A 14,011-nucleotide genomic window follows, 5' to 3' on the forward strand; every position below is an offset into this window, starting at 1 on the left:
TTTTTTCTGAAGTTATAATAAGAAGAGTTGTTTTCAACTTAAAAATGCAGAATTTACTAAAAATAAACAAACGAGGTCTAGAACGAGAAGAAATCAGAGTAAATAATCAAGTTAAACTTGCAACGAAAAGAAATTAGGACAAAAAAAGTGGGGGCCACCTTCTGAAACAAACAGAAGCAATATTGAGACTTGAAGAAAACAGATATTATCATAAGTATGGATAATTTTCAGAATCTTCACATATGGATATGCGTTGTCGATTATTTATTCCTTAACAAACATTATATAGCAGGATAGCTTTTAAAAACTCTGTTTAAAATTGATAGCGTACTGATCAGCTCATAGTGATTTTTTATTTTAAAATAAACATGTTATCAATGACTCAGTTAAAAGTTACAATATCGATGGTGATCCCTAAAGGGATGCGAGCATCTGAGATTGATAGATTGAGTCTGATACAAAAGCAAAATTCATCTGGTCCGCCACAAGACGTAGTTTTCCAAGTTGTGCGTTTAACGACCTATAAAAACTGTCGTACATTAAGGAGCTAAAAGTACCCAAGAAAAGGCTAAAAATTTAGGATTACTAAATGTTGTTTCTTTTTTCGATTGCAACCAATAAGCGTCTTCAATATTGAAGGACCAAAATGAGTTTCCGGTCCCTCTTACTGCTAGCTTTTTAACATGAAGGTAGGCAAGTGGTACCTTGTTAATATGGAATCGTGCAAATATTTGCGATCTGTATTACTGGAAGCATTAAGTTGGCCCATTATCTGTCCTATATGCCCTTGCGAGGCCAAGTGCTGGATATAAAAATGAAGGAAAAAGCGGAGTTTAAACGGTATCTTCGTTTGGTTCGTTATAATGGTTCTGAGCTCCCTAAAAGGGCAGTGCAGTGGAAGGAAGTCATTAATGCGTCTAAATTTGATTCATTAGGGACCACCGATGTTATCCCAAATTCGTCTTGGCTTAGGCATTATAAAAATATTTTGTCTTAGAGTGAGTAGAGTGTTATTTATCATTCCCAGTGCTTACTTTCTAAATTGTTGCCAATTAAGTTTTGAAACGTCATGTTATTCCTGCATCAACTAAAAGTATTGTTAATTGTATGCTTAAACTTAAGTCATGATCCAGTAATCTTGATGGGATTAGCACTCATCATTTATGCTGTGATTGTCCGGCACTATTCACTCAGCTGCAGTTACTTTTTTAGTTCTGTTTATGTTTGTCGATGGTGCCTGATTCCTTCCTTTGCGCAACGGTAGCTTTTATTCTTAAACGTGAAAGAGACCCTTTTGATTGCAGCTCATATAGGTTCGTCACTGTTGCTTGTAATATTAGTAAGATTTTTGCACATGTTCTGCCCCCATATTTTATAGAACGAACTGCGAAAGACTCAAACCAATTTGGGTTTCAACCTCCTATTGGGTGCCAACATGCGCATAAGGTTTTAGCTTCAATGCTTATTGATGCCTAGTCTAAAGGTTATGAATTAAATGTTTGCGCTTTGGATATGTCTAAAGCTTTCGACAGTATTTGCCAGGCACAAGTCTGGCACTCTTTTTTAGAGTTTTGAGTAAGCCCTTCTGTCATACAGATACTTAAATTTTGGTATAACAATTCGTTTCTTTGTTTGAAATCTGGTTACGATAGGGTGGAGTGCTATCACCTTGTCTATTTAATGCTTGCATTCAATGGTGTTATCAGGAATCAAGCCTTCGTATTTTATGATTTACCTGATGTGCTTTATATTTCGTACGCGGACGACCTGCTAGTCTTGAGCCGAACCAAGTCTATTTTGGCATTATCTGTGCAACGTATTTCTATGATGTTTCGGAATGTTGGTTTGTTTTTGAATGTTGATAAATGCGAATATTTAGTTTTCAATTTCAAATCATCAGCTCATAATTTGTCGTGTGGATCCTCAGTAATTCACAATGTTTCGAGTTTACGATGGTTAGGGATTAGTATTTGTTCTACAGTCCCTTTGTTACGACATTCAGGTTCTGAGAGATGTTAAAGAAAAGTTGAAGATTAGATATGCGAAAATTCTACCTAGCTGTGTAAGATATTCACGCCGAGCTTTAGCTAAAATGTTTTCCACATATTGTAACCATTCTGTTTTGCTTTTAAGTGGTATATATTCGTTATTGAATGAGAATGATTCTCGCAAGATCCGTATTGCTTATTATAGATATTACAAATTTTTACTGTACCTTCCCACTTCACTTAGTAGTACACGTAATATTGAGAAGAATGGTGCTACTGACATCGTCCAATGCCTTTGTGTCCCTAGGCCCAAACCATAATATTATCCGTGTGTTTTTGAATGAGATAAAGGTTTAAGTTGTCTATGTGTCTGTGTATTTGATTTTTTCTTCCTTTTTAGTGTAATTTACTCTGCTTGTTGTGTTTAAAAGTGGTTATAAATAAATTATTATTGTACTCTGGCTCTCCTATGGCCAGCTTTTTAGCAGTAAGATAAGCATGTATTTGAAGAAAAATTACGCACTAACTTTCATTCTATTTGGTTAGAAAAGCCAATTTGGCCTGTTCCTCCTGCGAAAGACATGTAGTTCCTAAATAAAGACATTACTTACTTTTCAAAACATGATTGAGACGTTAGAATCCAAACATCAGATACCAAAGTCCCATCGCAAACATGAATACCCTCTTTTAACAATGCAACATGCCATGGCCAATCACCATGAGCAACCTCTTCAGGAGACGATATTGTAGCTGACCGGGAAATACTGTTGACGAATGGAGGTTTTATCTGGACAGGTCTGATTCCACATTCTAAGAAAGAAAATGACAGACTAAGTGACAAATGAATTATATTAAAAAAAAATTTTTTGACATCTTTGAAATAACCGTCACCAACATTAAAGTACTCAATACGCTTTAAACCCAACTCGACATTAAGGTGAAAAAAACCCTGTGCTTCCTTTCATATTAAAAGGAAATAATAATAACACAGAAGTCAAAATGTCAGAATTCGGGGAATCTACAAAAAGATTTGAAGCAGTGACTCGACTTTCCATCGACTCTGGACAGCTGACTCTCTTTATTACTCAATATGGAATCAAGGGTATTAAAACCAACCAACCCTCCTTTGACGGATTTCTTGTATTTTGAAATCATGAACTAGGGAAGGGAATTCTTTGTATTCCTGATACTTGGTTCTAATTACCACATATTTTATGGCATACCAGTGATCTTTAAGAAAATGACAATAAAAAAAATATTGATTTTATTCCTGGCATTAGTTTTATCTTCTATCAAAAATAACAATAAATTTTGTTTGGAAAAAAAAAAGATTCGAATAAATGGCACCTTAACAAAATTTTAAATTAAGTATCCAAACACTGAAAACAATAAAAATCGAAAATGAGTTGTAAGTATTATTTAAAATTGAAAGAATCACGAAATAATATTTTGAAATTGTAAGGACTCCTGAAATTACAGTGTACAATCCCATAAATTCTCATGAATACCTGTAGCCGCTCCAATTATTTGATGAAACATTGCAATCCTTATAATAACAATCAAAATTCGGATAACGAATAAACAAGGATTGTAATTTTAAGGAGGAGGGGTAGATATCTTGATAGGAGGGAGAGGTCAAAGGGATAAATTCATCAATTAGCTGGAACAAATTATCCTTTTTTGTACCCAACTTTTTAGTTTTAAAGGATTGGCTACCTTTTTTTTGAAATCTTTGATTACACAAGACATTGATACTTTTTTCACATAACCAAGTTAAAACATAAATTTCAGTTATGACTTATAATCCTTCTAGTATTTGGAAACCAATTTATATTTTATTTTTACTAATTGTCACATAATACTTTTCAGATTATTCCACATGAGAGGTACATCAACTGTAGGTAAAACCTTAAATGTTTCTTACCGAGTTCCGCACATTTCAGACGGAGTACAGAATTGGAGTAGCATGGCTCCTCTGTGAACGAAATTGGTGGATCCCCAAACTGTGACAACTGAGCGTAAATACTATTCCCAGATCTCTCGTTATCATATACAGCATCAATACTCACCATGTACCTGCAAGACAAATGTTGTTGTGTAAAACAAATTGTTTGACTTTTTCAAATTAATGAATTTAGAAATTAGTTGAATTTTTATTTTCCGTCTGCCCAGTCCAGCCAATTCACCTAGTTTCTGAATTTTTTGTGAGCCCACAAAATAATAACTCAGCAAGCATTTAGATATCAAAAGCATGAAAATCATCGTCAATAGTTCAAAATAGAGGGATATTTCGGCCTGAGGATTTAAAAGCATGCGCTTATATATTATATATAATAAAATAGATTAATATAATAAACAATAAAAGTTGAAACAAATTAATATAAATAAATTATAATACATTGATATGATGATATGATTTTATTACGTGAGTAAACCAATGCATGGTATTTCACAAAATACAGAAAAATACATAAGAGAACTACTAAAATACAAAAAAAAGAAAAAAAAAACTACTAAAGGAAACTAATAAAATACATAAGGAAAAATAGTCCAACGACTGGCCGTGGCCTCCTGCCACGGGCATAACAAGGCAATACTAATCAGACAATGTTTAAGCGCTTTGCATTTCTTATATAATTCATAACGATTGTTCTAACACTCTTGGTGTTAACTACTAAATTTATGTTAAATGACAATGGGACATCTAATTCACTAAGCTGGATTTGCATTTCCATACGATGACGACAAAAACAGGCACAATCAAATAAATAATGGTGTCAAGTTTCCGGGACCCCACATACACACAAAGGAGAAGGAGTTTTCCCAATTTTAAACAAGAAGTAATTTAGGCGGCAATGTCCAGTAATGAACTGAGTTAGTTTATAATTTGGAGTATATTTTGAAACTGAGATAAGGTCATCTTTATTGGTAAAAAGTGGCTAGGTCATTTACTAATATTATCTTCAAAATGACAGAACCATCCATTATAAAGAACATTTTTAAAATCAATAGTATTTAATCTAGTAGGAAACTCATTATCTAAAAAAATCTGCACCAAGTAACTCAGCGGTACATTCATCTGTATAATGGATATGTTATTCTCCAATAGAGGGAATGAGAATTCTCCAATAGAGGGAAAGTTGGCTTCACTAAAGGAGGCGAGAAGGATGGGCGACCCATTTTTGCAATAGCCCATGACAGACAATTCAATGGCTCTATGTTGCTGTACTACTACTACTACTACTACTACTACCACTACTACTACTACTACTACTACTACCACTACTACTACTACTACTAATACTACTACTACTACTACTGCTACCACTACTACTACTACCACTACTGCTACTACTACTATTACTACAACTGGTACTACAACTACTACTACTACTATTACCGCTTCTTCCACTACTACTACTACTACTACTAGTATTACTACTATTGCCACTACCACATCTATGTTGTCAATATGCCATAACTGTAACATCTTAGGAACAGCTAAAATAATTAATTTGAAACATCCATGTACTGTTACTGAGGATAATGACCTAAATCAAAATACGCTAAAACATCCAGGATATCAAAATGGTGTGTCTTTAATATTTCAAAGATGGCTATGGGTATTAAGATTAAAATTTTCAGAGAACCTTGAAGAAGGATACTGAGCTAAATCAAAAGATACTATATACCTACAGGTTGTTAAAATGAGTCACCTGCAGTCTCTGAAGGTTATTTTTCGTAAAAAATTGATTATATTCAAAAAAATATTTTTTTTTAATTACAAAAGCTGTTTAACCACATCAATTTTCTTTAAAATGAGCTATTAAATAGCTCTCTACGATGTTCCAGTGCCAAGCTATCTGAAGTGGAAAAGAAAAAGAAAGAAATAAAGATGCCCTATTTGCAGAATATTGTGGTTGCAGCCACTTTTCTTGATTTTCAAGCCAATAAATACCCCTTGTTATTCAAGCCCATGGACGGTAAGTTTCCTATATAGGGGTTTCTGACAAGGCACTTCTAATAGTGCACCTCTTTTTTTGATATGGCTCTATTTTTAGGAGTTATGGGTTATTATATTTCTAAGTATTGGACGTGATCATCTCTTACTAGGTTGCAAGGTACCGCTGCAACCCGGATCGTCTGTTACTAGGTTGCTAGCTACCTCTTTAATCCGGAATCTTTACTATAACTCTACTATAAAAAGTGAAAAACTGAGGCCTAGAGTTTGTTCTATGCTATAATGCTAGCTACCACTGCAACCCAGATAATTTGAAAAGAAAAAATACCATTCCTGAATTACTGTCAGATGGCAATTTTTTCTCATTAGGCAGTTTTTTTTTAAACGCATTTTCAACTTTTAGTTACTACGGGTGGTAATTTCATCTTACTAGATTGCAGTAACTGCGGAAACCATAATTCTAGGGTGTCAAGCTGGCCTTTATATAAAACTTTTAGTAGTAAAAATTGACTCTATTTTAAAAATAATTTGTTTTAATTACAAAAGGTTTTTAACCCCATTAATTTTTTTTAAAATGAGCCATTGAACAACTCTACGATGTTCCAGTGCCAAGCTATCTTTCGAAAAACAAAAGATGCTGTTTAGGGAGAATGCTGTAGTAGCTGCCACTTTCCTTGATTTTCAAGCCAATATATTTCCCTTGCTGTTCAAGCCAAGGGACAGAAAGTTTCCTATATAGGGGTTGCGGAAAAGACGATTCTAATGGTGTACTGTTTTGATTTGATCTGACTCTATTTTTAGGAGTTACGGGTTATTATATTTCTTAGCATTAGACGTAATCGTCTCTTACTAGGTTGCAAGCTACCGCTGCAATCCGGAATCTTTACTATACAATCGCTGTCCACAAGTTACGCAAGCTGTCTATTGTTCATAAATAATTCTTCTATCAAAGACGTGATAATATGGACTAAGAAAAAAGCTTCCTTCGGTTTTAATTCAAAGTTCTAGATCTGTTTTTTTAATGAACGGATAATCGGATAGTAAGCAACCCCCTCCCCATGCTCTTATATTTCGATAAGGCAGTACACGACATACATATTGGGTCAATATAGTTCATTATAAATGGGGACTATGTAAGTTTCAACGGATATTACATAAAGGACCGATATAGCTCATCATAAATGGTGTTTGTCAATTAGGTTTATTTTATATTACATTACAGTAAAGAACGACATGTTAACTGAAATAATCTATTGACAATATAACTTCAAACATACATCTTCTGAAAGTTGCTTCTCTAAGGTATGCTATATAAGAGATCAGTCTAGTTAATCATAAATAGGGATTATGTAAGTTTTATCAGTATCATGGCTGTAAAGATTTTTGAAACCTAGTAAAGAACAAGCCATGGCACATATTGAACTTAGTTAGCTGCCTGATTCTCAGAAGTTTGTCTCTTACTACTCTAAATAAGAAAAAGCCATAGAATTTTTCCTGTTTGTATTATAGTAAGGAACGAACTCTAGTCCAAAGTATCAAACGTAATTACATTAAAAGACGACCATTCGAATAGAAAACCATCCATAGATTGGACTTAGTTAGCTACTTGATTGTTTGAGGTTTGTCTCCTACTCTTTCAAAGAAGAAAGATTTTAATCCTGTTTCCTGTTTGTAATCATATAGCATAAAACAAACCCCAGATGCAACTGACGTCATTACATATATTAAAACAAGAATCAAACAGTTCGTGGTAACCAACTGTATAGTAAGAGCGACTCGTCTCAATAGTAACCGAAACTCTAAAAAACCGTATTTTGATAATACATAAAAAAATCGGATACTTACGCTGATTTTAAATATATAAGTTTCATCAAGTTTAGTGTTACCCATCAAAAGTTAGGAGCCTGAGAAAATTTGCCTTATTTTCGAAAAAAGGGGGAACAACCCCTAAAAAACATATAATCCTGGTTGCAGCAGTAGCTAGCAACCTAGTAAGATACCGATCACGTCCAATGTTAAGAAATATAATAACCCATAGCTCCTAAAAATAGATTCAGATCAAAACAAAAAGTACACCATTAGCACCGCCTTCTCCAAAACCCCTATGTAGGAAACTTTCTGTCATTTGGCTTTAAAAGCAAGGGAAATATATTGGCTTGAACAACAAGAAAAGTGGCAGCTACTGCAGCATTCTGCCTAAACGACATCTTTTTTTCCCCCAGTTAGCTTGGCACTGGAACATCATGAAAAGTTGTTCAATGACTCATTCTAAAGGAAATTACTAGATCTAGTACTATTTGTATTTTTTTTTAATTTAATCAATTTTTCCACTAAACACTGCATTTTTATTGCCAATTGCGAGGAATGACGTCATAATCGTAAGTAGTAACCATATATGAAGTAGTAAGTGAATGCAATATTTATACACGCTTATCTTTCGACAAGATAATATAAGAAATATTTATTGGATCGATATAATTTATTATAAATGGGGACTATTGCAAGTTTAAACGGATATTACACTCATCATAAATTGTGTTATTCAATAGTTTTCTATATATAATTATCCATTATTATGTAAAATGCAGTCATTTTTGGGGGTTTTAGCAAAAAATTTATTTGTTAACTGAAACTAGAATAATTCCAGAAAATTTTAAATAAAATAATTTTATTTAACTACAAAAATATTACATAAAAGCTCCATCTAGCTCATTAAAACTGGGGATTATATAAGTTTCATCGGTATCATGGTTTTAAAGATAGCAGAAATCTAGTAAAGAACAAACCATGGCATAGTAACTAGAAACTTTACTAATGGCTCTGGTTACTCCTTTACTAGGTTGCATTTACCCCTGCAACCATGATGGTTAAAACATCGGGTTGCTCAATAGTAGCCAAAACTCTAAAAAACGGAATTTTGATACCAATAGATACATCAAAAGAATCGGATTTTTATTCTGATTTTAAATATATAATCTTGGTTGCAGTGGTAGCTAGCAACCTAGTAAGAGACGATCACGTCCAATGTTAAGAAATATAATAACCCATAACTCCTAAAAAAAGAGTAATCAAAACAAAAAGTACACCATTTGAACCACTTTGTCCAAAACCCCTATATAGGAAACATCATTATAATAAAGAACGAACTCTTGCCTATAGTAATTTATATTAAATTATAGTAAAGAACTAACTCAAGCCCAAAGAAACTCAACACTGTGGTTCATTCATATTATGTTCATTATTTTAGTTAGGATGTAAATAAAACGAGTTTCTTTTTCCAATTTTAAATTTAAAGATAATACTTTTAATTCAACATATTAAAAGTTCTCCCCGACGGGGAATCGGACCCCGTTCTCCCACGTGATAAGTGACTATGCTTACCATTAGACTATCAAAAAGTTATAAAATAAAAGTTACATATAAGACATGATAATAATTTCGTTAATATACAAAAAATTATATAAGGAATTGGTCTGGTTAATTATAAATGACGACTATTTTATTTCAACGTTATCATAGTAACTAGCATGAGACGATTACATCCAATGATTATATTAAGATTACATTAAGGAACGAACTGTAGCCCATAGTAACTGAAGTAATAAAATGAATAATTATAAAGATGATTACTTTAATTGTTTACATTAAAACACGATCATTGGAATAAAAAACCATTTTTGAGAGAGAAAAAGGTTTTATTAAAAAAAATATAACAAATTAACAACAAAACCCGAAGTTATTAAACTTGTATGGGTACACATCACCCTTTACAAAACCCTACATACACAATTACTACCAGCCAGCCTTAGACCCCCCCCCAAAAAAAAAAGGACAAAAAATAATAATAAGAAAATAAATAAATTAAAATAAACGAAATAAATTAATTTCTAATAACTTCACGACCCAATTGGATACCGAAGACACAAAACTAAAAATCATTCATTCTATTCTACCTCCTCGTCGCCCTCCCAAAAACAAAGTGTCACAATCACTTGAGAGAAAATTCGCCCAGCAAGGATTAAAACTCATATGTAGACAAACACTGTCCTTTTAATTTACTACGAAATTCATTTAGCTCATCAATTGTTGAAATTGCCTGCGTTAATGGTTCCCATTCCCATACCGTTAATGGTTCCCATTGCATACATTAGACTTAGTTAGCTACTTGATTGTTTGAAGTCCGTCTCTTACTATTTCCAAGAAGAAACAGCCGTAGGCTTTTTCATGTTTGTAAATTTCAAAAGATGTTTGTTTGAAGTTATATTGTCAATAGATTATTTCAGTTAACATGTCGTTCTTTACTGTAATGTAATATAAAATAAACCTAATTGACAAACACCATTTATGATGAGCTATATCGGTCCTTTATGTAATATCCGTTGAAACTTACATAGTCCCCATTTATAATGAACTATATTGACCCAATATGTATGTCGTATACTGCCTTATCGAAATATAAGCGCGTATAAATATTACATTCACTTATTACTTCATATATGGTTACCACCTACGATTATGACGGCCTTCATCAAGATTGGCCATAAAAATGCAGTTTTTGGTGAAAAAATTGATTTGATTCAAAATAAAAAAAAACTGAATTACACATAGCACTAGATCTAGTAATTTCCTTTAAAATGAGCCATTGATTAACTCTCTACGACGTTGCAGTGCCAAGCTATCTGTGGAAAAGAAGAAAAAGGAAAAAAAAAATGCTGTTTGGGCAGAATGCTGTAGTAGCTGCCACTTTTCTTGATTTTCAAGCCAATATACTTCCCTTGCTGTAAGAGCCAAATGACAGAAAAATTCCTATACAGGGGTTTTGGACAAGGCGGTTCTAATGGTTTACTTTTTGTTTTGATCTGACTCTATTATTAGGAGATAAAGCTTATTATATTTCTTAACATTGGACGTGGTCGTCTCTTACTAGGTTGCTAGCTACCGCTGCAACCCAGATATTCGTTCTTTATTATAACCAGTCGGAGTCGATTTTATTTAGCTTCTAATTCAGCTATCAATAAAATGATTTTTTGAAAAAAATAAGTTTTTAAAAAAAGTAAAGAACTCCATTGAATCAAAATGAACAAAAATAGAATCAAATAATCTACCAAGAAAACAACTACCAAAAATCAGCATTAATAAATGAATAAAAGCCAAAACAAACAGAAATTAAAATAAATATGAGTCAAACTCAAAACGAGCAGAAATTAATATGAGTAGGGTTCTAAACCCCAAGCTTTTAAAAGCCAGAATATAATTTTTACTTTAGTGAAAAAAAATCAAATGAATTTACTGAAAAAATCTGCATTGTCAGTTTAATATACATATGCTGATATTTATTCCTTAAAATCTTAATTGATTTTTGATTTCTTATATTGATACTGATTGATTTCATTTATTTATTGATACTGATTTATGGTAGTTGCATTCTTAGTGCCCCCCTTATATGCCCCCAGGGCATAACTTACAACCTTTGCGCTGGGGACTCTGGGGGGTTTGTCATCCTCAAAAATATAACTTCCAGAACTTTCAACTACGTTGAACAAAATGGCTATCTCAAAACTTTGATTGAATATGTTTGAGGAAATAGTGGGCGTGAGTGGGGTGTCAGTTGCTCTCCATTCACTTTCGACTATTAAAAAGGGCACTAGCCCTTTGAATTTGCAATCAAATGAGCCCTTTTTGAAGTTTCTACGACGACACTCTATAAAAAAAAAACCTTATATTCTCCCTGGGCATAACTTACAACACTAGCCCTGAGGCCTCGGAGGCGGTTATCATCCTCAAAGACCTAATTTCCAGAACTTTCGACTACGTTGAACAAAATGGCTATCTCAAAACTTTGATTGGATGTGTTTGAGAAAATTGGGGGCGTGAGAGGGGGGTTAATTGCCCTTCAATCACTTTCGACTATTAAAAAGGGCACTAGCCCTTTCAATTTCCAATCTTTTTGAAAAGGCACTAGCCTTTTCAATTTCCCTTTTTGAAGTTACTACAACATTGTTTTCTATAAAAAGCCTTACATGCCCCCAGGACACAAGTTACAACCCTTGCCCTGAGGGCTGTGGGGGGTTGTCATTCTCAAAGACATAGTTTCATGAAGTTTCAACTACGTTGAAAAAAATAGCTATCTCAAAATTTTGATTGTATATGTTTAGGGAAATGTTGGGCGTGAGAGGGGGTAAGTTGCCCTCCAATCATTTTCAACTATTAAAAAGGGCACTAGCCATTTCTATTTCCAATCGAGTGAGCCCTTTTTGAGGTTTCTACGACAAATCTTTCTATAAAAACCTTATATGCCCCCAGGGCATAACTTACAACCCTTGCCGAGAAGGCTTTGGAGGGGTTGTCATCCTCAAAGATCTAATTTACAAAACTTTCAACTACGTTGAACAAAATGGTTATCTAAAGATTTTGATTGAATGTGTTTGGGGAAAAGATGGGCGTGAGAGGGGGATTAGTTGCCCTTCTTCAAATTTCTACGACAAAGCTTTCAATAAAAACCTTATATGCCCCCAGAGCATAACTTATAACCCTTGCCCTGAAGTTTTTGGGGGGAGTTTCCTGCTCAAAGACATAATTTCCAGAACTTTAAACTGGGTTGAACAAAATGGCTATCTCAAAATTTTGACTGGATGTGTTTGGGAAAGTGTTGGGCTTGAAAGGGGTGTTAGTTGGCTTCCAATCACTTTTAACTATTAAAAAGGGAACTAGCCATTTCAATTTCCAATCGAATGAGCACTTTTTGAAGTTTCTACAACAATGCTTTTTATAATAAAAAAACTCATATTTCCCCTGGGCATAACTTTCAACCCTTGCCCTGAGGGCTGTGGGGGGGGGCTGTCATCCTCAAAGATATAATTTCCAGAAATTTCAACTATGTTGAACAAAATGGCTATCTCAAAATTTTAATTGGATGTGCTTGGGGAAAAGGTGGTCGTGAGAGGGGATTAGTTGCCCTCCAATCACTTTCTACTATTAAAAAGGGCACTATCCCTTTCAATTTCCAATCGAATAGGCCCCTTTTCAAGTTTCTACGACAAAGCTTTCAATAAAAGCCTTTTATGCCAACAGGGCATAACTTACAACCTTAACCCTGAGGACTCTGGGAGGAGAGTCATCCTCAAAGACCTAATTTCTAGAACTTTCAACTACATTGAACAAAATTGCTATCTGAAAAACTTTGATTGGGTGTGTTTGGGGAAATGGTGGGCGTAATAGGGGGATTAGTTACCCTACAATCACTGTCGACTATTAAAAAGGGCACTAGCCCTCTCAATTTCATATTAAAGAACCCCTTTTGAAGTTTCACGACAACGCTATCTATAAGAACCTTATATGCCCCAGGGCATAACTTATAACCTTTGCCCTAGGGGCTCTGGGGCGTTTGTCATCCTCAAATACATAATTTCCAGAACTTTCAACCACGTTGAACAAATAGGCTATTTCAAAACTTTGATTGAATGTATTTGGGGAAATGGTGAGCACGAGAGGGGGGTTAGTTGCTCTCCATTCAGTTTCGTCTATTTAAAAGGGCACTAGCCCATTCAATTTCGAATCAAATGAGCCTTTCTGAACTTTCTACGACAAAACTTTCTATAAAAGCCTTATATGCCCCCAGGGCATAACCTACAACCCTTACCCTTAGGGCTCTGAGGGGGTTATCATCCTCAAAGACCTAATTTCCAGAACTTTCAACTACGTTGAAAAAATTGGCTATCTTAAAATTTTGATTGTATGTGTTTGTGGAAATGGTGGGCGTGAGAGGGGGTTAGTTACCAACCATCTAATCATTTTCAACTAGTAAAAAGGGCTCTAGCCATTTCAATTTCCAATCGAATGAGCCCTTTTTGAAGTTTCAACCACAACGCTTTCTACAAAAACCTTATATAACCCCAGGGACTGGCTTACAGCCCTTGTTCTAAGGGCTCTGGTGGGGGGGGGGGCGTCATCCTTAAAGACTTAATTTCCAAAACTTTCAACTACGTCGAACAAAATGGCTATCTAAAATTGTGATTGGATCAGTTTGGGGAAAAGGTGGGCGTGAGACGGGGGTTAGGTGCCC

General features: G+C 34.3%; 1 protein-coding gene across 1 annotated transcript in view; it reads right to left on the reverse strand.

Annotated features, from left to right (window-relative positions):
- LOC148947798 (atrial natriuretic peptide-converting enzyme-like) overlaps positions 1-14,011 on the reverse strand; it is a 195,628-nt gene that overhangs the window by 12,737 nt on the left and 168,880 nt on the right. The window contains exons 11-12 of the mRNA XM_089096239.1: positions 3,913-4,064; positions 2,600-2,798 (exon numbers count right to left, since the gene is read on the reverse strand). Of these exons, the coding sequence (XP_088952365.1) occupies positions 2,600-2,798; positions 3,913-4,064 (351 nt within the window). The remainder of the gene's footprint in view (positions 1-2,599; positions 2,799-3,912; positions 4,065-14,011) is intronic.

Source organism: Artemia sp. Qi Xiang Cuo, chromosome 10 (assembly GCF_049724085.1).
Source record: "Artemia sp. Qi Xiang Cuo chromosome 10, ASM4972408v1, whole genome shotgun sequence".
Taxonomy (NCBI): domain Eukaryota; kingdom Metazoa; phylum Arthropoda; class Branchiopoda; order Anostraca; family Artemiidae; genus Artemia; species Artemia sp. Qi Xiang Cuo.